General features: G+C 44.6%; 1 protein-coding gene across 1 annotated transcript in view; it reads right to left on the bottom strand.

Moving 5' to 3' along the window:
* The window catches only part of CDK1 (cyclin dependent kinase 1), a 31342-nt gene extending 23794 nt beyond the window's left edge, over positions 1–7548 (bottom strand). Inside the window, exons 1-2 of the mRNA XM_089683198.1 lie at positions 7457–7548; positions 1801–1859 (exon numbers count right to left, since the gene is read on the bottom strand). Coding sequence (XP_089539324.1) covers positions 1801–1837 — 37 coding nt within the window. The 5' untranslated portion in view covers positions 1838–1859; positions 7457–7548. The remainder of the gene's footprint in view (positions 1–1800; positions 1860–7456) is intronic.
* Positions 7549–22163: the final 14615 nt, after the last annotated feature.

Here is a 22163-nt window from a genome sequence, read left to right as displayed (position 1 = left end):
GGAGCTTCAGGCAGGAGAGAGGGTGGGAGCGGCTGGCACGGGGCTCTTGGCAGCATGCTGAGAGGCTGAGCTAACTGCCTGTAAGGCATCTGAGTGGATTTAGATATTGTTGGGATCCCTCCAGAGTCTGGAGCGGGTCTGTGACATCAGCTTTAGCCTGCTGTTGGCCGATTATGGGTCATAGGAGAGCACAAGAGCACTCTTGTGACCCACATAAAAAGTATGTCCAAATAAGCTTTTAAGAGGAAATGCACAGTATAAGGAGAGCTGTCGCAGCATTTTACCACTGTGATAGCTCTAGGTTACCGGCTGTGTTAGGGATCAGTGTGGTGGGCAATTCAACACATCACACAGCTCCTTTGTTTTGTATGAGCTTTATTTGAAGTATACAAAACATACACTTTGACCGCAATGTTGAGCAGTGTGATGAGCTGCCCGATATTGCAGTGCAATTGTTGACAGTGCAATGTGAAAATGTAGTATGTCTGCATTTTAGCACTGCATGCTGCAGCACTAGGCTGCATTGCAGTGTGTTAGGGACACAAAAGAAACCAGCGTTTCCTGTGTGTCCCATGTGGTAAAACATCTGTCACCACACATAGTGGGAATTGGCCCTACAACTTCTCTTTTAAAAGCCTGCTGTAAAACAGAAAATAGCCCAATGCAAAGGGGTGATCAAACATTCAGGCTTATACATGTAAGCAGGGCAAAGCAAAATCTTCACTTTCATGGGGCCCCTCCAGCAGCAATTACTCCCAGCACCACCATTCAGCTGCCAGGAGTGAATATAAGTACCTAGTACTTATGGGTATGGTGGACATGTGACTCCCTTCCTTCCTCTCGACATCTGGCCAACCAGGCACCCAGTGCTTTCAGGGAGTCATCAGCCCTTTGTAAGTAATAAGTTGCAAACTAGAGACAGTGGATATTCACTCTTCACTTCAGGCAAGTCCTGAAGCAGGTGGATCACATCACTAAAAGTACCCCCCCCCCCCCCCCCCCAAGCCTGATTTAAGGAAAAAAAAAACCCCACACATGTCCTGGTGCCTTTATGCATTGCTTTATAACGGTTAGGAAGCTGGTTCCAATTACCACAGCTGGTGGTCCTGTCTGATGGAACAGCTTCTTTGGCAGCAAGTACTGTATATAACATTATGCACACTCTTTCTGGAAAGCAATACCAATGAATCCACTTGAAGCTCTTAATCATAAACAAGTTGTTGATATCGCAATTTAATGTTCCTCACTACCACGAAAGCCTGGCTTTCTAAACAAATATCGGTGTCTGAGGTTAAACCCCGATTCTATTAATGAGAAATTGACGGCTACACTTCAGGGCAACCTGCCTACATTTTGTCGTGTCTGGGAACCATGGATCTTAAATACCTCCCACAAGTCTTTGTCCGCCACCTACTGGAGTTGTGATGGCTCCTGCTTTTGCATATCCAGACTTTTAAATCTTGGAACCCCCTGGCTGGCTCCACCCACCACCATCCCCTGCCCTTTACACTTTCTTCTGACTGCTTCTCTCTAACTCCCTTGTTCTGAACTCCTGTGTCTGCAATAGATCGGGTTCTTACCAACCCTACTGATAATCTCCATGCGGTACACACCAGCTGCTTTTTTTTTTCTGCTGAAGTGTGCAAAGTCTGCTTTAGATATTAATAGTTCTCCCATGTCTTCACTGTACATACAGCTGCCCTGTAAACAAATACTCTGAACAATCTTTTTCTACTAAAAAGATAAAAACACTGAACAAAAACATACAAGTTTATATAAAAAAAAAAAAAAAAAATTTACCCTCTCCAATTTTTTCTATTTTTGCATACTCATCCATGTCTGTTGATCTCTGTAAATTCCTGGAAGAAAGAAAAAAAGGTTTTAGTATCTATGAACACTGCCTAAAGGACAGAGTTGTAAAGCAAGTGTTTGGCCCCATAAAATATAGAAACAAAAAGTATTGTTTTTCCTTGTTGGGGGTCTTTTACTTCGTGGTCATGTGACTGTACAGCCTTCCATATGTCCCTTATTCTCATTATGGGCTCAAATCACTAAAGCATATCGCATGCGCTATTTAGGTGATCTGACATTTTTCCCCAAATACCACATGCGAAGCTGAAAAGGTCAATTCACTATCACTTTATGCAGCATTTACCTTAAAAAGCAAATGCACTTGGTAAACACAGCATAAAACAGCGTTAGAGCGAAGTTTCGGTTGTTTTTGTGTTTATGAAAAGTCAGCAGCTACAAAAAAAAAAAAAATTGTAGCTGGTGACTTAATAAACACACACACTCACCTGTCCCGGGGTCCAGCGATGTTCTCACCTTCACGGTGTGTGGCTTTACAGCCTGGTGCCCACTACACATGCGTGAGTTGTGCCTCCTGATTGGTCCAGCAGTCTTCTGGGCCCTGTGAAAGTTCCTAGGAGACTGCAGGAGTAAGGAGGGGACCGAACGTCCGGATCACTTCGCTGCTGCAAACTGAGCTGGAGGTGGGAGCGGGTAACTGTCAAAACCACGTACCCGCTTCCCACACCACTCCAAAAGGTGCCAAATATGGCAGCGAGGGGGGTTGGCAAATAACGGAGCTTTCGCTATTGAGTGGAACTCCGCATTAAAGTTAATTCACTAAAGGAAATCAATGCATGCAGTAAATTAAGTGGTCTGGGTATGTGATCGTTAGTGTTACTATACCCATGACCCTGCATCGACTATATCTTGTCTTCCACAGTACACAGAACATGGAAATGCAATTATTTTAGTAAATAAACTGCTAAATATCTTTTCTCAGCAGTATATAGCAGACTTGTGACTTTATCGGTGTCCAGCTGAGCAGTAGGAGGTGGTCTCATTCTCCTCTGACTGTCCTATGAGGGTGCATGACCCCTGACCCTCTGTCAGGACAGCGTTGATTGGCCCTGTGCCAATCACATGCACCCCCGGCCCCCAAAAAAAATAAATCTAGCAATACACCCCAAACAGAGCATGTGCAGACTTATCACAGTAACAGAAGGGGAATATCAGAGAAGTCAGGATCAAACCACCTTTTTACACAATGCAGGTTAGGTTCCACAGTGAGTATAACAAGCATGCTTTACTGCACATAACACTGATTTCACTGTTGTGGGTTTAGTAAAACTTGAACCACTTGCCTACCGGGCACTTTTACCCCCTTTGTGCCCAGCCAATTTTCGGCTTTCAGTACTGTTACACTTTGAATGAAAATTGCACGAATGAAAATGGTCATTGGACACAGCTGATCACATTGTAAAAGGCTGCTGTGATTGGTCCTTTACCTAGTCACGTGATCAGATGTGTCCGTAGGACACAACGATCACTGACAGCACCGGGTGAGCACCGCATTCTGGGAAGATCTCATATATGACTCCGTCCCAGAACTGGACAACTGTGCTGTAGCTGTCATTTGGCTATAGCGCAGTTTTAAAGTGGTTAAAAAAAAAAAAAAAAATATTTTAGCTGGCTGCCAAGAAGCCAGCATCTGCCACATCAATAACAATCATGACTTATCTGTTGTCAGCAGGGTTCTCCACTGAAAGTAGAAAGTAAAAAAAAAAACAAACAAAAAAAAAAAAAACCACTTAGTGTGGGGTCCCCCCAAAAATCCATACTAGACCCTTAACTGAGCATGCAGCCCAGTAGACCAGGAAAAGGGAGACAGATGAGCAAGTTCCCCCCCCCACCATAGCAGACCACAGGCCTTCAATATGGGAGGTTGCACCATGTCCTCCTTCCATACAACCCTGGGTGGTGGTTGTGAGGGCCTGTGGGCTGGGGGGTGTATCAGAATCTGGAAGCCTCCTTTAACACCCAGATCCCTCCCCATGCTGTGGGCATATGGACTGGTATGGTTTAAGAGGGGGGCGCTCGCTCCTCTGTCCCTCCCTTTGCTGGCCTGCTCAGATAAGGACCTGGTATGGATTGGGAGGGGGGGGGGCTGTTTTTGTTTTTAAATGCCAGTTAACAAAAAAAAAAAAAAAAAAAAAAAGGAAAGAAAAGAGGTATTTTACTGCAGTTCTTAAAGTGGTAGATACCCATACACCCCCCTTCCCCACTAGGACATTATATCCAGACAACAGCACCATCAACTTGATTGAGGACAAAAAAATAAAAAATCTGTCCCTTTGACAGTAAACAATTGCCCTCTAAACTTTTTCATGAAATCAGTTTACTGTGGTTTTCCTGCCCACTTGTAACTTCCTCTATGAGATCCTGAACCTCTCCTCCTCCCCCTCACTTACATTTGAAACCACCAGTGCACAATATTTCTGATCATATGCACTCCTCTGCACACTACAGATACCATAGTCCATAAAATTCATGGAGGTCCGGTAACATTTTCTTTCTGCAGAGGTCCAAAACTCATTTTTCTTCTATTACTCAGGTCTTTCTCATCACAGCCCCCTTCATATTAATGTCCCCAGCACCCCGTACATCACAATTCCCTTTCACATCAGAGCCCCACAACATTATAACCCTGCTTCAATCACAGTCCCCTTTACAATCACAACCCCCCCCCACCCCCCGCCACATCACAGCCTCCCCTCTCCTGACATCACAGACACTTCATATCACAGCTCCCTCCACTCACATCAGAGTCCCCCATATCACAGCTCCCCCATATCACTTCACAGCCCCCCCCCATAGCTCCTCCATATCACAGCCCCCTCTACCCCATAATCTTCCCCATATGTTAACACATTGTGGAGGGCTGGAGGAATGGCGGGGTGGACTTTATGTACTCATCTGCCACCGCTGCTGTTGAAGTCACAGCAAGGAAGAGGGCAGGAAGAATGGAAGGAAGGACTCCTGAATGTACCGGCCTGCCGCTGCTGAACTCAGAGCAGGTGGGAAGATGTCAGGCATAGGTATCCACTGACGGCAAAAGCTGCCCAACTCTTCCTGGTAAAAAGCGAGTGACCCGCATGAAACGTTTGCTCCCCTTCCCCACTCCCCTGTAGACCTGCAGTGTTCCCTGCCCTCCTCCCTGCTCTGAGTTCAGAGACAACAAGCCGGTACATTCAGATGAGGAGTCCTTCCTTCCATTCCTACTGCCCTCTTCCCTGCTGAAATTAAACAGCAGCAGCAATGATGGCCGCGGCAGAAGAGTACATACAGGAGTCCACCCTGCCATTCCTCCCAATTTCTAACAGCTGCAGGAGGAGAGGAGTCCACACTCGGGCTGCTCAATGGTGTGGCTGTGGTCCAGACAGGACTGTCACTCGGTCCGTATTTGGACCGCGGTCCGCCATTTAATGATGCCTGTCATAGTCCATCCCATGAACAAGCAAGAGAGGGTGACTATGTCCCTGCAGTTGGACCATGGAGAATGAACATAGCCACCCTTTAAGAGGAAGCTGGAGAGAAAAAAAAAAAAAGGGAATTTGATGATTTAGAGGAGGCCAAGATGTTAGTGCCAAGAACAGTGACATCTCAGGGCTGGAGAGCTCCATTTTAAGGCCTCATGCACACTGGCATGACATTGCTCCGAATACACTGCCAGAAATAATGCCACTAAGGCCACATTTTTACACCCATATTGCGTTCAGATGCACGAGCACAAACTCATTCTATGGACTAGAATAGAAGGCCAGATACCCTTAGCAGCAGCATTTTTTCACCTGTGCATGAGATATAAAGGGAAGTGTGCCATAATGTATTAGTGTGCAGTGCATGAAGGCCTCATTATGGCCATAAACTATAAATACGCACCTATCATTATGGCCCTATTATATGTACATGTAAAGAGGTTCTTCACCTTGTTTCAAAAAATGAATGTGGAAGTAACGACCACTTTGTAAGTTGTACCTACAGGTAAGTCTATAATAAGGTAGTGAATATTTCCTAAATGTGCACTGTGTAGGAGATATTCACACCCCATGCAGCTGGTGATGGCACTGGGGCATACGAGAAGGCACAGCGTGGTGGACCTTCAGAGCTCTGTCCTGCAACTGAGGTCACACATGCGCAAGAGAGACGTCATCGCGGCTCCGGCCATACATACTGCAGGAGCTCATGAACCTGGAAGGAAAACCGGAAGAAAAATTGTACTGGAGAGCCGTGACAGCGCAGCGCTGGAGGGTTCTGTGTACAGAGAAGTCATAATGTATGTGGTGCGGGGCATACTAGTACATTAGGACCTAGACCTGTAGGGGCCCATTGGGTTTTGTTTTTTTCATGTGATTTACTACCGCTTTAAAAGCCAGCAGCTATAAATACTGTGGCTGCTGACTTTTAAGAAAAGGACACTTATATGTACTGGGTCTTCACCAGACTTCGGGTCCCCGGCAGGTTTACTGTGGGAAACCAGCTGCGATTCCATGCGCCTTCACAGCCAGCTTCTCACCGAGCTTTGAGAATGGTCCTGCAGCCTTCAGGATCTGTGATTTGCCCCAGAAGGTTGGGGGAACAAGTGAAAAAAAAGGAGGGGGGGGGGGGGGGGGGGGACAGGCAGAAACAAAAAAAAAAAAAAAAAGGAAGGGGACAGGCAGAAAAAAAAAAAAGGAAGGGGACATCTAGAACTTCTGGTGGATTCACTGTGGTGACTCCACCAGAAGTGGGTGCAGGTACCTGTCAAAACCAGGTAACCAAAGTGTCAAAAAAAATAGAAGGGGGGCATAAAGTAGAACTCTTTTAGGGTGAAGTTCCGCTTAAAGGCCTCATATACAAACGTGTAAAAAAATGCTCCAAATATGCTGCTGGAATAAAGTGCCTCGAACGCCGGGTATTTATTCCAGCCACTATGGGTGTTAATCACAATGGAAATCTGAATTTAGGTTGGAGGAATGTTTTTTTTATCCCACTGAATCTACAACGCCACAATACCAATACACACATTAGATCATCTAGAGATGCTGTACCAGACATCCTTGGCAATGACATGGTTTTAATGCCCGTGTGAATGAGGCCTATGGCATATTACTGCAGATGGCTAAGAGAAAAAAAAAAGGGAGGGGGAAGAGGAGAGGAAATAAGAGTTACTATTGCTTTAAGCTCCCCACTCATACAATGTGATTGTACAATCTCCTTCAGATCTAAGGACCACATAATACAAGGGTCAGCCAGATCACATACACATGGACTGGAGGATATATTAGGCAGCTCCTCGTATTAGAGTCATAAAGTGGATTATACGATGTATGGGCATTCTATAGGAGATTGTACAATCAGATTGGAAGGCAGACACATGGCTGGAGCAGAACTCCAGCTCCCAGCTGTCATACTACAGACATGGGTGTCGGACAGCATGCTGGGAGTTGTAGTTCATTTTACATTACAAGCCTTAGCCTGGTGACCTGATGGCTTCCTGATGACACTGGAATTGTCAGACAGAACAATGGCAGCCGATAGAGGGACACAGCCCGTGTGAATCAGGGAGCCCAAAAGACAGCCCACCCTGTGCACCCCAATCATCGCCCCCCCCACACAGCGCCATTACCAGAGAGCAGCTTCCTCCGCACAGCCGGCCACCCCGAGACTGAAGAGATTTCAAACCAGCCGCGCAAAGCCTGCCGGTCTCGCCCAATCACGGAAGTCAGTGGACATTCAAACCAGCCAACCAGCTGAGCGCGGCGATGACGGCGCCAAACGTGCTCCGAAGGGCGGGGGAGGAAAAGGCTGCGGGAGGGACACGTCCAGCGTTTGCGTTGTGGTTGTCGGTATGATGTTCTGTCAATAATACACGCGGGCGGTATGTTTAATAACCAAGGATCCCTGTGTGTAGGACAGACAACTGAGCCTCACAACACACATTAGCCTCACCATTCCCCCAAAGCTGGGCCCTGCTGTGTTGTGAGGCTCAGTTGTCTGTCCTACACACAGGAATCCATGGGAAGACATGCAGAAGACAGCACAGTCATGTTTTAGCTGTGTAAGGACTTATTCACACCAGAAACTGTGTTTACTGTGATTTTCTGCACGCACATTGACTTGCATTTGATGCACATTGTTATACATATTTGCTGTACCGCTTTCCTAACCGTGCATTCTGCTTTAGGTCATTCTCCTTTAGGTCTTCTTCTTCTTCGAGCTTTTATGTACACGGCCCTGCGGTATGGTACGTATTAATGCGTCTACATGCCTTCGCAGTACACAAAATGCAGCTTGCCCTATAGGTGTTCACTGACACATAATGGTGTGAGCTATGCTCATAGGAGAACATGGACTATCCATGCCAGGCATCTCCAAACTTTCTGAACTAACTTTACTGTCCTTCAGGCTTTAGGAGGCCAAACTGTGGCCATTCGGAGTAGAAAATATCGGTGGGAGGAAACAATTCTATCATTGGTGTCAGTGAGAGGAATAGTGCCCCGTTGTTGTTGTTGTCATTGAGAGGCATAGTGCCACATCGTTGGTGTCAGTGAGAGGAATAGTGCCCCATATTGGTGTCAGTGGTAGAAATAGTGCCTCGTTGTTTTTGTCATTCAGAGGCATAGTGCCCCACATTGGTGTCAGTGAGAGGAATAGTGCTCCACATTGGTGTCAGTAGGAGAAATAGTGCCACATCACTGGTGTCAGTGAGAGGAATAGAGCCCCACATTGGTGTCAGTAGGAGAAATAGTGCCCCATTGTTGTCATTCAGAGGCATAGTGCCACATCACTGGTGTCAGAGAGAGGAATAGTGCCCCATTGTTGTTGTCATTGAAGGGGATAGCACCCCATCATTGATGTCAGCGAGAGGAATAGAGCCCCATTGTTGTTTTCATTGAGAGGCATAGTGCCACATCATTGGTGTCAGTGAGAAGAATAGCGCCCCACATTGTTGTCAGTGAGAGGAATAGTGCCCCATTGTTGTTGTCATTGAGGGGGATAGTGCCCCATCATTGGTGTCAGTGAGAGGAATAGTGCCCCATTGTTGTCAGTGAGAGGCATAGTGCCCCATTGTTGGTGTCAGTGAGAGGAATAGTGCCCCATTGTTGTTGTCATTGAGAGGCATAGTCCCATATCATTGGTGTCAGTGAGAGGAATAGAGCCCCACATTGGTGTCCGTGAGAGGAATAGTGCCCCACTCTTGTTGTCATTGAGGGGGATAACACCCCATCATTGGTGTCAGTGAGAGGAATAGTGCCCCATGTTGGTGTCAGTGAGAGGAATGGTACCCCAATGTTGTCATTGAGAGGCAGTGCCACATCGTTGGGGTCAGTAAGAGAAATAGAGGCCCACATTGGTGTCAGTTAGAGGAAAAGTGCCTCGTTGTTGTCATTGAGAGGATTAGTGCCACATTGTTGGTGTCAGTGAGAGGAATAGTGCCCCATTGTTGCTTTCGTTGAGAGACATAGTCCCACATCGTTAGTGTCAGTGAGATGAATAGTGCCCCACGTTGGTGTCAGTGAAAGGAATAGTTCCCCATTGTTGTTGTCATTGAGAGGGCTAGTGCCACATTGTTGGTGTCAGTGAGAGGAATATAGCCCCACATTGGTGTCAGTGAGAGGAATAGATCCCCAAATTGGTGTCAGTGAGCAGAATAATACCCCATTTTTTGTCATTGAGAGGGCTAGTGCCACATCAAGCCCCCGTGACGTAGTTTGGAGGTTGTAATGCATTCAAAAATGCATCCAAGTGAATCTGGTGTGAATGTGCCTTGTTTTCAGAAATGCAAATTTTGTTTTTTCAGTGTTACATTGCATAGTAGCTCAAGACAAAGCCTGTTTCAGCTTCAGGGTATGTACACCCAGATGTATATAGGCATAAAATACACCTAGCGTGAAAAACTCTAGGGGTCCCCTGTCATAGAAGTGAATGGCTGTATGCCCCTGTACATTCACAGAAATACCTTGTGCCCAGGGCTGCTGTTAGGCTTCATGTACACGGGCAGCTGCTCAGCCAAAGCACCTAAACTCAACTGCATAAGACTGATGTGAATGTACAATATTCTGTATATGGAAAGCACTCCGGACATTGATGGCGCTATATAAGTACCTGTAATACATAAATACAACATGGATGGGGGAGTTTGCTTTGAATATTAAAATTAGTTGAATAGTGTTTTTGGTCTGTGGTGCTCAGATACAGTGTATGGCTGTTTTTACCACGTGCCCTCCAGAGGATTTACCCCCTTCTGACCAGGCCATTTTATGCGATACGGCACTGCGTTACTTTAACTGACAATTGCGCGGTCATGCAAAGCTGTAGATAAATGAAATTTATGTCCTTTTTTACCACAAATAGGGATTTCTTTCTATGGTATTTGATCACCTGTGCGTTGTCTATACCCACCAATAGACGTATCCTTTTTTTCTGCAGGCTTTTACCCAGCCCAATGATATCACTGGTCCTTCCTCTTCTTCCTCATGGGTGGGCCTTCCTTCCCACGTAATGGTGTGTGAGCAGCACTCAGTGTGAGAATACTGTGAGCCCAGGCTGTATGCCGAGGTACCTCTAGAGAGTGGCTACACTTTATGCTCTCTAGATGATCTTATAGGACAGAAGTTGTCAAACAAATCTGATTTATTTTTATGAGGAGGTGAGCAAAACATTGTATAGAGGGGTGGCGGTGGACGTGGTACACTTGGGCAGAGGGGTGGCGGTGGTACACTTGGGCAGAGGGGTGGCGGTGGTACACTTGGGCAGAGGGGTGGCGGTGGTACACTTGGGCAGAGGGGTGGCGGTGGTACACTTGGGCAGAGGGGTGGCGGTGGACGTGGTATACTGGGATTTTGCAAAAGCATTTGACACAGTTCCCCACACATGGCTAATGTGTAAGGTAAAGTCTACAGGCTTGGAAAAATCTGCATGTAAATGGATAGAAAATGGGCTAACAGACCGAATTCAGAGAGTAGTGGTTAATGATTCATACTCTGAATGGTGTAGGGTTGTCAGTGGTGTACCCCAAGGTTCAGTGTTGGGACCCTTACTTTTTAACCTCCCTGGCGGTAATCCCGAGTGTGGCTCAGGGTTAATTTTCTGTACCAAGAGCAGTAACCCCGAGCCACACTTGGGATCAGTGGTGTATTTTGGTTTTGTGCTGCCCTAGGCAAGACTAAAATCGGGCACCCCCGCATCTAAATTTGTCCCACCCCTTCCTTTTTAAGATCCACCCCTTCATCTGTAAACCCTTCCTATTTAGGCTCCACCTCTTCCTATTTGAGCTCCACCCACTGACAACGATGGGGCGCTATTCCTCCCACTGACATCAATGATGGGGCACTATTCCTCCTACTGACACCAATGATGGGGCACTATTACTTCCACACTGACACCAATGATGGGGCACTATTACTTCCACGCTGACACCAATGATGGGGCACTATTCCTCCCACTGACACCAGTAATGGGTCACTATTCCTCCCACTGACACCAATGTTGGGGCACTATTCCTCCAAATGATACAAATAATAGAATAAAATAATATACTGCTGCGCTGCTATAAATAGATAACATTACATACAGTGTGTTGTTCATTCCAAACATCTAATAAAATATTCACATATTATCAAACCAAAATGCACAAATGAATAATTGCAGAAAAAATACAAAGATAAGTGTTTAAAGGATACATTTACCTCTTAGACAAAAAAAAAAACTGCACATTTTTTTGGCAGGTTCACAAATGTGCATTTATTATTTTTGTTTGAAAGAGCCTGGAAAGCATTGCACCAGCGATCAGCAGATCTCTGGTGCCATGCAGGTCTCCTGTAGATCTGTCAGAATATCTGCGTGGCTGGCCCGTACGGGATGTATGACCACGCAGATATATTGACAGGAAGATTTAATGAACTACCACGGCGCTTCACAGCACCATGGTAGTTCATAGAACAATACAAGCCAACAGCCGCTAAGGCTGCTGGGACTTGGAGTTCATTCATTCACAAAAGTCCGTGAATTCCTCCCACTGACACCAACGATGGGGCACTATTCCTCCCACCGACGCCAACGGTGGGGCACTATTCCTCCCACCGACGCCAACGGTGGGGCACTATTCCTCCCACCGACGCCAACGGTGGGGCACTATTCCTCCCACCGACGCCAACGGTGGGGCACTATTCCTCCCACCGACGCCAACGGTGGGGCACTATTCCTCCCACCGACGCCAACGGTGGGGCACTATTCCTCCCACCGACGCCAACGATGGGGCACTATTCCTCCCACCGACGCCAACGATGGGGCACTATTCCTCCCACCGACGCCAACGATGGGGCACTATTCCTCCCACCGACGCCAAAAGGTGGGGCACTATTCCTCCCACCGACACCAAAGGTGGGGCACTATTCCTTCCACCGACACCAACGGTGGGGCACTATTCCTCCCACTGACAATGGTGGGGCATTATTCCTTCCACTGACAACAATGATGGGGCACTATTCCTCCCACTGACAACAATGGTAGGGCACTATTCCTCCCACTGACACCAACAGTGGGGAACTATTCCTCCCACTGACACCAACGGTGCCCCATTATTGGTGTCAGTGGGGGGAGGAATAGTGCCCCATCATTGGTGTCAGCAATAGTGCCCTGTCCTTGGTGTCAGTGGGGGGAGGAATAGTGCCCCGTCCTTGGTGTCAGTGGGGGGGGGAATAGTGTCCCAACATTGGTGTCAGTGGGAGGAATAGTACTCCATCATTGGTGTCAGTGGAGGAAGGAATAGTGTTCCATCGTTGGTGTCAGTGGGGGGAGGAATAGTGCCCCATCATTGGTGTCAGTAGGAGGAATAATGCCCCATCATTACTATCAGTGACACCAATGATGGAGCACTATTCCTCCCACTGACACCAATGACACTTAACTTGCTGACCTCTGCTCCAGCCTAGGTGCTTCTGCAGCCAGCATACCTGGTTGCAGCAGCACCATCTGCACAGCACATTTACCGGGCGGTCAGATGTCCTCCTTCATTCACTCCGGCTCCTCCCTCACTCGATGTTCGCGCTGCTGCTCGGCTCCGCCTCCTCACAGGTGATTGGCCGCCTGTGTGCCTTTCCTGAGCTACAGTTCTGGCGCCCAATCACCGGTGAAGAGGCGGAGCTTGCAGAGGTGTCATCCCGCCCACACATCGCATCCAGTCACCGTACCTGTGGACCTCTCTACCCCTCCTCCAGCAGCGCTTCCTGGACTGGATCATCGTGGGACTGGGACCAGAGCCAGGTAAGAGACAGCAGCCCCCTACCCGCCCCTGTACAAAATGTCCCTTCCATTGGAAGGGGGGGGTGGCGGCACCGCCCCCTTAAAAAGTGCCGCCCTAGGCAAACGCCTTGTTTGCCTTGCGGCAAATACGCCCCTGCTTGGGATTACACTGTAGTGTAATTTACCTTGTCTTGCGATCCCCTGTTTTCCTCCCACTGTGTCCTCCAGCCAATGGCGGCATCCGTCTTCTGGGTACCCTTCCCTGCGAGCGTCACAACGCATGGGGGCGGAACCGGCAGGAGATTCAAAAAAGTAAAAACATGACATACACACAATACATTGTAATCTGTTAGGATTACATTACTGTATCACACCATTTACATATGTTTTGTCCCTAGAGCTCTGTCCAGTACCCTGCCTGCACCTTTACCATTCTGCCTGGAAACTGGAGAACATCCATGGCATCCAAAAAGCATCCCTTTAAGTCAAAGGCAGTTTAGACCAGCTAGAGAACTGCGATAGTGAATTAGAATCACTTGCAGAATTGAACAATAGTGATTTGTGGGGAAATTCATCATCAGACACTGAAAGTGACAACAGCGACGATTCTGAGACTGAGCTCAGTGATGTGCGAACTTGGTGCTCTATTTCACATTTCAGTGTTTTTGGTTTTATTACATTATTGAAATAAATGTATTATATTATTTTTTATAATTATTTATATTATAATTTATGATTTAATGTTTCAAACTTCATCATACTCGGGAAGTTTACTAGACTCTTGTTTGGACAGATTTAAGTGAGTTATTCCTTAGAATTACAGGTCTACAATATAAAACAACAAATTTCCATGCAAAACAACATACCGCTTTGACAATCAGACCGCCAGGGAGGTTAATATATTTATAAATGATATAGGGTCTGGGATTAAAAATACAGTTTCAGTCTTTGCAGATGACACCAAGCTGTGCAGTGGAATAACGTCCTTACAGGATGTCTCCAATTTACAAGCCGACCTCAATGCACTGTTTCATTGGGCAACTACGTGGCAAATGAGGTTTAATGTTGATAAATGTAAGAATCTGCACTTGGGGACTAAGAATATGCATGCATCATACATACTGGGGGGCAGGGGCGGACTGACCATTTGGAAACTCGGGCACTGCCTGAGGGCCCGGGGTCAGTAGGGGGCCCCATGAGATGCCCCTGTTACCTTTTTCATAGGCTTTTTTTAGTTTTGGCAAGGATACAGGGGCCCCATGATCCCCTATTGCCCGGGGGCCCCATGAGTTGTCAGTCCACCCCTGCTAGGGGTGTACAACTGGGGGAATCAATGGTGGAGAAGGATCTGGGAGTTCTGGTAGATCACAAGCTTAATAATGGCATGCAATGCCAATCTGCGGTTTCTAAAGCGAGCAAAATCCTCTCGTATTAAAAGAGATATAGACTCCAGAGAGAGAGAGATATCATATTATCCCTGTGTAAATCATTAGTAAGACCTCATCTGGAATATGCAGTTCAGTTTTGGGCACCAATTCACAATAAGAACATTGGGGAACTGGAGAAAGTGCAGAGAAGGGCAACTAAACAGATACGAGGCATGGAGGAGCTCAGCTATGAGGAAAGATTAGAGGAACTGAATGTATTCTCTCTTGAGAAGAGGAGATTAAGGGGAGATATGATCAACATGTATAAATACATCAGTGGTTCATATAGTGAACTCGGTGTAGAGTTATTCACCCTGAGGTCATCACAGAGGACAAGGGGGCACTCTTTACGTCTGGAGGAAAAGAAATGTAATCTCCAAACACAGAAAGGTTTCTTCACAGCAAGAGCTGTGAAAATGTGGAATAGACTCCCTAAAGAGTTGGTTCTGGCCAGCTCAGTGGATTGCTTTAAAAAAAAAAAAAAAGGCCAGGATTCTTTCTTAGATACACAGAATATAACTAGATACTAACATTTATAGGTAAAGTTGATCCAGAGAATATCCGATTGCCTCTCGAAGGGATCAGGAAGGAATTTTTTCCCCATGCAGGAGCAGGGGCGGACTGACAACTCATGGGGCCCCCGGGCAATAGGGGATCATGGGGCCCCTGTGTCCTTGCCCAGACTCAAAAAAAACCTATGAAAAAGGTACCAGGGGCATCTCATGGGGCGCCCTACTGACCCCGGGCCCTCAGGCAGTGCCCGAGTTTCCAAATGGTCAGTCCGCCCCTGTGCAGGAGTAAATTGGATCATGCTTTGCTGCGTTTTTTTTTTTTTTTTGCTTTCTTCTGGATCAACTGTGGCTGTAGGATTATAAAAAAAATTTTTATGGTTGAACTAGATGGACTTTTGTCTTTTTTTAGCCAGACTAACTATGCAATTTACCCATTTGAGGACCATAGGCTTGTACCCCTTAGAGCAGGGCTTCTCAATTGGGATTCCGCCATTGCTGTGATTTGATATCCACCAAACTGTGGCTTCACTTTTCCCCATGCAGCTACTGCTAATAGTTCCAGTATAGGAGCACATCATCCACGGCTATGGATTTCCTGAGGCCTTGTTTACTCTTCTGGTTAGGGGGTGGTAAAAACATACAGTGGAGCCATGTTTTATTACTGCTCCCAACCACTCTCCCAAAGGCAAAGTTGCAAAGGCAGTGAACAGGGGCTTACACATGTGCTGCAAAAATTATTCCTGTCAAATACCCTTTAAAGATACAGTCAATTTTCACCACTAATATTTAACCATCTCATTATTTCACACATTAACCTGAGCACTAATGCAAAGAACCAATGCCGGTACCCCTACCTCTGAGGACCAGATGGAATCAGCTCATCTCTTAGTTTTGAGAGGTATTCTAAGTTCCATTACAGGTCACTAATGCAGAGTCTTTGCTCTGAAACTGTCTCTCATTTGGAGGGACTGTCACTCTTTTGAGAACAAATCCCCCTGACCCTCATGCAGTCCCCTTTTGTCCCCCTTTTTGGTCTGATGTGTATATCTCTATACAAAAAGTCATATTTTACTAGCAAAAGTGTAATACACTAAACTTGTTATCCAACCTCTATATTCCTGCATTTTTAAAAGCCAATATAAAAAAGGTACAAATAGATGTCAAAAGATGTTTGTTAACTCTACATCTTTTTCTTATACAACTCCAGTTTAAGTCAGGGGGTCCACAAGGTCTTTAAATGTTTTCAAGGGTCTCGAGAGTAAAAACAGTGTTAAATTTTTTCAGAGATGTGATATTTCTCTTTTAGCCCGGGTTCACACCAGCAGGAAACGCTGCAAATCCTGCACATTTCCCGCACCGCATTGCAATCACATTGCGTTCATGCAATCTGCTGCGGGTGTCATTGATAAATTAATGACACCCCGAAACAGATTGCAAAATGTGATGCGATTGCCATCCCATGGGTGAGGACACCCACGCGATGTGATTCAGTTGTGGATTATAAAAGGGTCCTGCACAAAATGTATGGCTCCTCCTCAACCCTGCCCACTGGTTCTAGAATCTTCTCTAAGATTCTAGAGAAAGGGGAGGTATCAGGCAACTGACCTTCAACGCCTCTCAGTCCTGACCTAAAATAACCCTCTTCTAGGGTTTCTAGCTGAAAAAAACCTAATCTAGCTCCCCCTAGCTACTTGGGAGGGTGCTACAATTATTATCCATTACCAAGTACTGGGTGACTACAAAGTTCTTCGATTAACCTTTAAATATCTGTGACTGTTCCTTTGCAAAAAAGAAAAGTACATTTTGGTGCAGTTGCATTTTTTTGTGTTGGACACATTGCTGATGTGTATTTCATTAATACTAATTTTATATCTCTGGCTTTTTGGATCCAGCTTAGGCTAATGTAAGTAATATATATATATATATATATATATATATATATATACACACACATACATATATACACATATACATACACACACACACACACACACCGTACCTGTGGGATCCCCATGAAAGCTGGAAATCACTGCAGTAGGCACCACTACTACACTCATCTCTATTGGTTTCAAGGTTCTGTGCTGAGTGGTTGCTCTGCTGCATTGTGAACACAGGGGGTCACTTGCTTAGCACTGGCGCCATTCTGGGAACACTTTATATTCTATCAGCAAAATATTTTCTAACTGGACAAGGTGAGGGGCAGAGCAGTGATGTCACAATCTCCTCCTCATCCAATCAGATTTCAGTAAGTTCATAGTTCCTGAGTTCAGTAAACACAAGTTCAGAGACCCAGAAGCTAGCAGCAATCACTGGTAGTGGTGCCTACTACAGTGTAGCTATGTAAAATATGTCATACCTGAAATTCAGCTTAAAATAATGAGTAAGTTCAGCTTACAATTAGGGGAGAGCAGAATGTCCACTCCAGAATCTCCAGGCACTATCTCACAGCTTCCCTAAGTTTGGTAAGCAGGAGAAGGTCACTTCCAAAGTCTAAGGCTTCATGTACACTAGCCTACTCTGACCGGTGGCCACTGGGAAACTCAAATCGCAGCAAAAAACGCGGTACTGCGGTTTCCCGGGTCGGCAGTCAAAATTTTCCTACCCTGAACACCATTCTTTTGCATTCAGGAAAGGGAAGTTTCCCTCACCTATAGGCGGCAGCTCTATGTATGTGTACGTGGACACATAAGCTTTTATGGAGTTGAGTTTAGGAGCTTTGGCAAAAAAATGCCAAAAGTTCCTAAACTCGAGTTTAGCAGCTGCTTGTGTAGATGAAGCCTTACTCTTGTTTGAAAATTACTGTTTCTTCAGGAATGGTTCCTTTTCTTTTTTGGAACAGATTCTACCAGTTAATTTTTAGCAACATTGTTACACTGAGTTTTCTTTTTCCCATGGTTGTAGTACATTCCTGTTACAATGCTTTCCCCTAGTGGCAAACTCGCAGCATATTGTTTCTTTTAGTATTTTAGAACTCAGTGGTTTAGGTTTTCCAGTTTTTATTATTATTTTATACATTAGAGTAATTCATAATACAGAGGAATTTTTTTACGTTAACGCAGTAATGAAAGTGAATTACCCTACTTAAATTTGCTGAAAAGCCTAACATTATTCTTCAAAACATTCCCTCCCCCCTCCTACCTATCCTTTTACCCCATCTAAAAAAGATCCCTGTACTTTTTTATTCATAATCTGGTCATATGATCCTGCAGCTCTGGCTCCCCTATGTAAGGAAACACTCAAACCACTGTGAATTCCAGGCCCTGTGATGTCACCCATAGTCTCCCATTGACCTGCCCTTGTCGGCGCTCCCTCCTCTCCCCTGCAGCAGCCACTCATTGATGCAGGGGAGCTGGAGCTGCAGGATCAAGTCCCTGGACCAGAGTGGATCACAAATAGGCAAGGACACAGATCTTTTTTGTTTTTTTTTTTACACAGGATAGGTAGGAAGAGTGGGGAGGGTTAGCATTTTTAAAAATAATTAGTATTAAGTTTTTCTAAACACTTTAAAGTATAACTAAAAGGCAAAACTTTTTTTTTTATTCGTTTTGAATAGAATGGAGATGGATTAGAATGCTTGTCAGTTTTTATTGCTATCTGTGCCCCTGTTAAGGAGATTCACCCTATTTGTCCTGGTCACCATTATCATTGAAAGTTAAAAAATCCCAAATTTTGGGATGTTCTCAGAAAACTAATAGTTGGTAAATCTCCCAATGGTGACTTTGGGGGTCCTGGGGGGCAAGGGATTCCCCTAATTTGCAGGGATTTCCTCTCTCTTCCTGTTTAGCTATGGGACAGGAAGTAAAGGAAAATCTCCAAAATAGGACACAGAAGGCAAAAAAAAAAAATCTGACAGGGATTATAACACTCCCTTGCTTTATCCAAAAGGAAACCAAAAGTTTTGCCTACAGTTCTACTTTAACCCCTTCACGCCGGTGCCTCCCGGCCCTTTAAGGGGTTTCTGATACCGGGAGGCGGGGTTTAGGGTCATGTTATTGCTGTGATTGGCTGTCATGGCAGTCGCATGATCGGAAAGATCCCGATCGGAAGGACAGATCGGGACCTTTCCGTGAGACGACAACACGTGCTGAGAGCACGCAGGGTGCCAAGAGGCCGCATATTTGCATACTCTCGGCATGAAGAGGTTATGCTGGTTTCACATGGTCCCATTAATGTCTATTAGGCCTCTTGTTTGTGCCACATATTCTGAAAGAGCACCAAAGATGTGTCATGCAGGAATGTTAGTGTGCTTTCAGAAAACAAGGCAAAAACTCATGACCCAATAGAACTTGATGAGACCTCAGCTAAAAAAACAAAAAAAAAAAAAAACAAAAAACAAAAAAACACCGCACAGGTAAAACGTTGGAAAACTGTGCATACACCCACACTGCTGCCAAAACACAGCACACCACTGTGAACCCAGCCCAATAGTGCATGGCCTTTTTTATAAAATTAAACAGGAACTGTGCATGCGTGGCCCAGCCAGGACACTTTTCATGAAAAGGCTGCGAGGCTCCAAGCAGACCACACAGTGAAGATCCAGGAGAATCTGAGACTGGTAATTGTAGGATTTTGTGGCTTACAATTTAACCACTTCAGCTCTTGTACCTGTATTCCCTTTCAGGACCAAAGCAATTTGCACTGTGGGCTTGTTTACTTGGCCACTGTAATTACTTATGACAACAAATACATACATTGTTTTATTCTTTTGGCAGTCTTGTTTTGAAAAACGTGTTTTATTATTTATGGAATTTATGGGCAAAAACATGTAAAATGTGAAAAAAGTGTATTTTTCTTTTTGACCAGTGTTTGCTTAAAAAAAGAAAAAAAAATTGTTTTACTGTAAATAGAAAGTATACATTTTAATCTATAAGCCAATAATTGCCGCAGTGGGGAGTGGAAAAGAGAGAGATGGATGTAAGATGCATTCTAAAAACTTTGTTGAAGTGTTTTGGGATGCATCTCTTATGTTGAAAATACTCAAGGCCCCTTGCACAGTTATAGCCTTGTAGCTTTTTTTAATTATTATTTTAAAGATCTGAACACAGGTGCATTGTTGTCTATAGGACAATGTACACAGCTGCATAAAACGCCATAAAACGTTATAAAACACTGGGGTGACTGTACTAAAGGCAAATAGACTGTGCACTTTGCAGATACAATTGTTCCAGAGCTTATTAAATGTGATGAAGCTCTGCTGACTTCCATCATCCAATTGTGTGCAAGGAAAAAAATGTGTTCTTTTTATTTTCCTTGCACGTGAAACTTCATCTCATTACTAAGCTGTCATGCAAGTGCACAGTCTATTTGCCTTTATTAAATCAATCCTATTATGTAGCACTACAATGCAGGAAGCTTGTCTATGCACTAAGCAAATATACATTTTACCATGTTCATATAATTACAACCTATACATTGACACATACTCATAAGATCTACATAAATCAAATCTCTTTAATGTGTATCTAAACAAAAGTATTGAACTATACTATGGCTTTAAAAAAATTATGTAATAAATAGCCAAACATGCACTTTCAAAGAAATTTCTTTGTTCACATCCTCACTGTACTTTATTTACAGCAAATATCACACATAGGCTATATAGAGCTAAAAACTAGCGGCAAAACAATAAAAATTCTGTGAAAACAAGTAATGTTAGGATAAGTAGCTTACACTTGAAAATGCTAGATCCATGTCATCTATGTCAGTGTTGGACTTCATTACCTTTTAAGTCTCAGAACAAACATGATATAAATTAGTGCCAGTAAAGTGTCAGAAAGTCTCAGCTGTAGCTGTTCCAAGTTAGTGACTCAGTCAAAGCATCAGCATGACAGCCAGGAAATATTCTAATAAACTAAAAAGGAGAAGTCAGCAATGGCAGCCTTCAATATTCATTCATGACAGTGTCCCTATAAATGTTAACAAAAAATAGGTCAGTGCAGATCAACTGAAATGCAACAAAATAAAATGGCCTAATTATTCCGAATTACTGGTCAGTGCATTGGGATTTAAAATTAACTGGGGAGGAGAGAAAGTCCCAAGGAAAACAATTAACTGCTGATATAAAGCCATACTACTTTTTTATTTTAATGATTATTATTAACAATACTCTTATCTAATTACTACGCTGGGCACACTGATGGAACTACGAATGGTAAGACTGCTATTGGATCATTTTTTTTTTTTTAACAAATATGAGGAGGTGATAATTGCTCATCAAGCATTTACATTTTACCATTTGTTTTAATTTTTATCTAAAGTGGACTTTAGTAACTTTTCAGGTCTGCATATGAAAAAAGGTTCACTTTAAAGATGAACTCTGGAATAGCTGTCAATTTACTTCATTCAAGTAGAAGGACAAGCTACAATAAACACATTTTAACCACTTGCCTACTGGGCACTTCTACCTCCTTCCTGCCCAGGCCAATTTTCAGCGCTGTCACACTTTGAATGACAATTGCGCGGTCATACAACATTGTACCCATATGAAATTTTTTGAATTTTTTTTTTGCATAAATAGAGATTTATTTTGGTGGCATTTAATCGCCACTGGGTGTTTTATTTTTTGCACTATAAACAAAAAAAACAGCAAAAAAAATGTGAAAAAGTTTTTCTTTGTTTCTATTATAGAATTTAGCAAACAGGTAATTTTTCTCCTTTACTGATGTGCGTTGATAAGGCTGCATGGATAGGCAGCATTGCTGGGCACTGATAGGCAGCACTGATGGGCACTGATGAGGTGGCACGGATAGGCAGCATTGATAGGCGGCAAATAATTAGCTGGCTCAGATGATGCTGCACTGAGGGGCGGCACTGATCATCAGTGCCCTGATGATCAATGTCAATGCCTTCGCTGACAATTGCTGGTTCTCGGCAGTACCTTCCTCACACTGCAACACCGTGAGGAAAGTGCAGCTGATAACCGGCAATTGTATTTACCCAGTGATCTGTTGTGTCATTGGACACAGCTGATCACATGGTAAAATGCTGCCATGATTGGCTATTTACTGTATGTCGTGATCAGCTGTGTCCGTAGGACACACCTCTGCTTCTTTTTGCTCTGCCTGGATTGTTTGCCCTTAATTGTCACCTTATATAAGCATATAAGCTCCTGCTTCCTGGCTCCCTATCTGTATCTCTGCCAGTCCCTACC

This window comes from Staurois parvus, unplaced genomic scaffold (genome assembly GCF_062004578.1).
Source record: "Staurois parvus isolate SC_StPar_1 unplaced genomic scaffold, SC_StPar_1.0 ptg000303l, whole genome shotgun sequence".
NCBI classification, from domain to species: domain Eukaryota; kingdom Metazoa; phylum Chordata; class Amphibia; order Anura; family Ranidae; genus Staurois; species Staurois parvus.
Note: the sequence above shows the minus strand (reverse complement) of the source record. Positions and strands in the feature narration are given on the sequence as shown.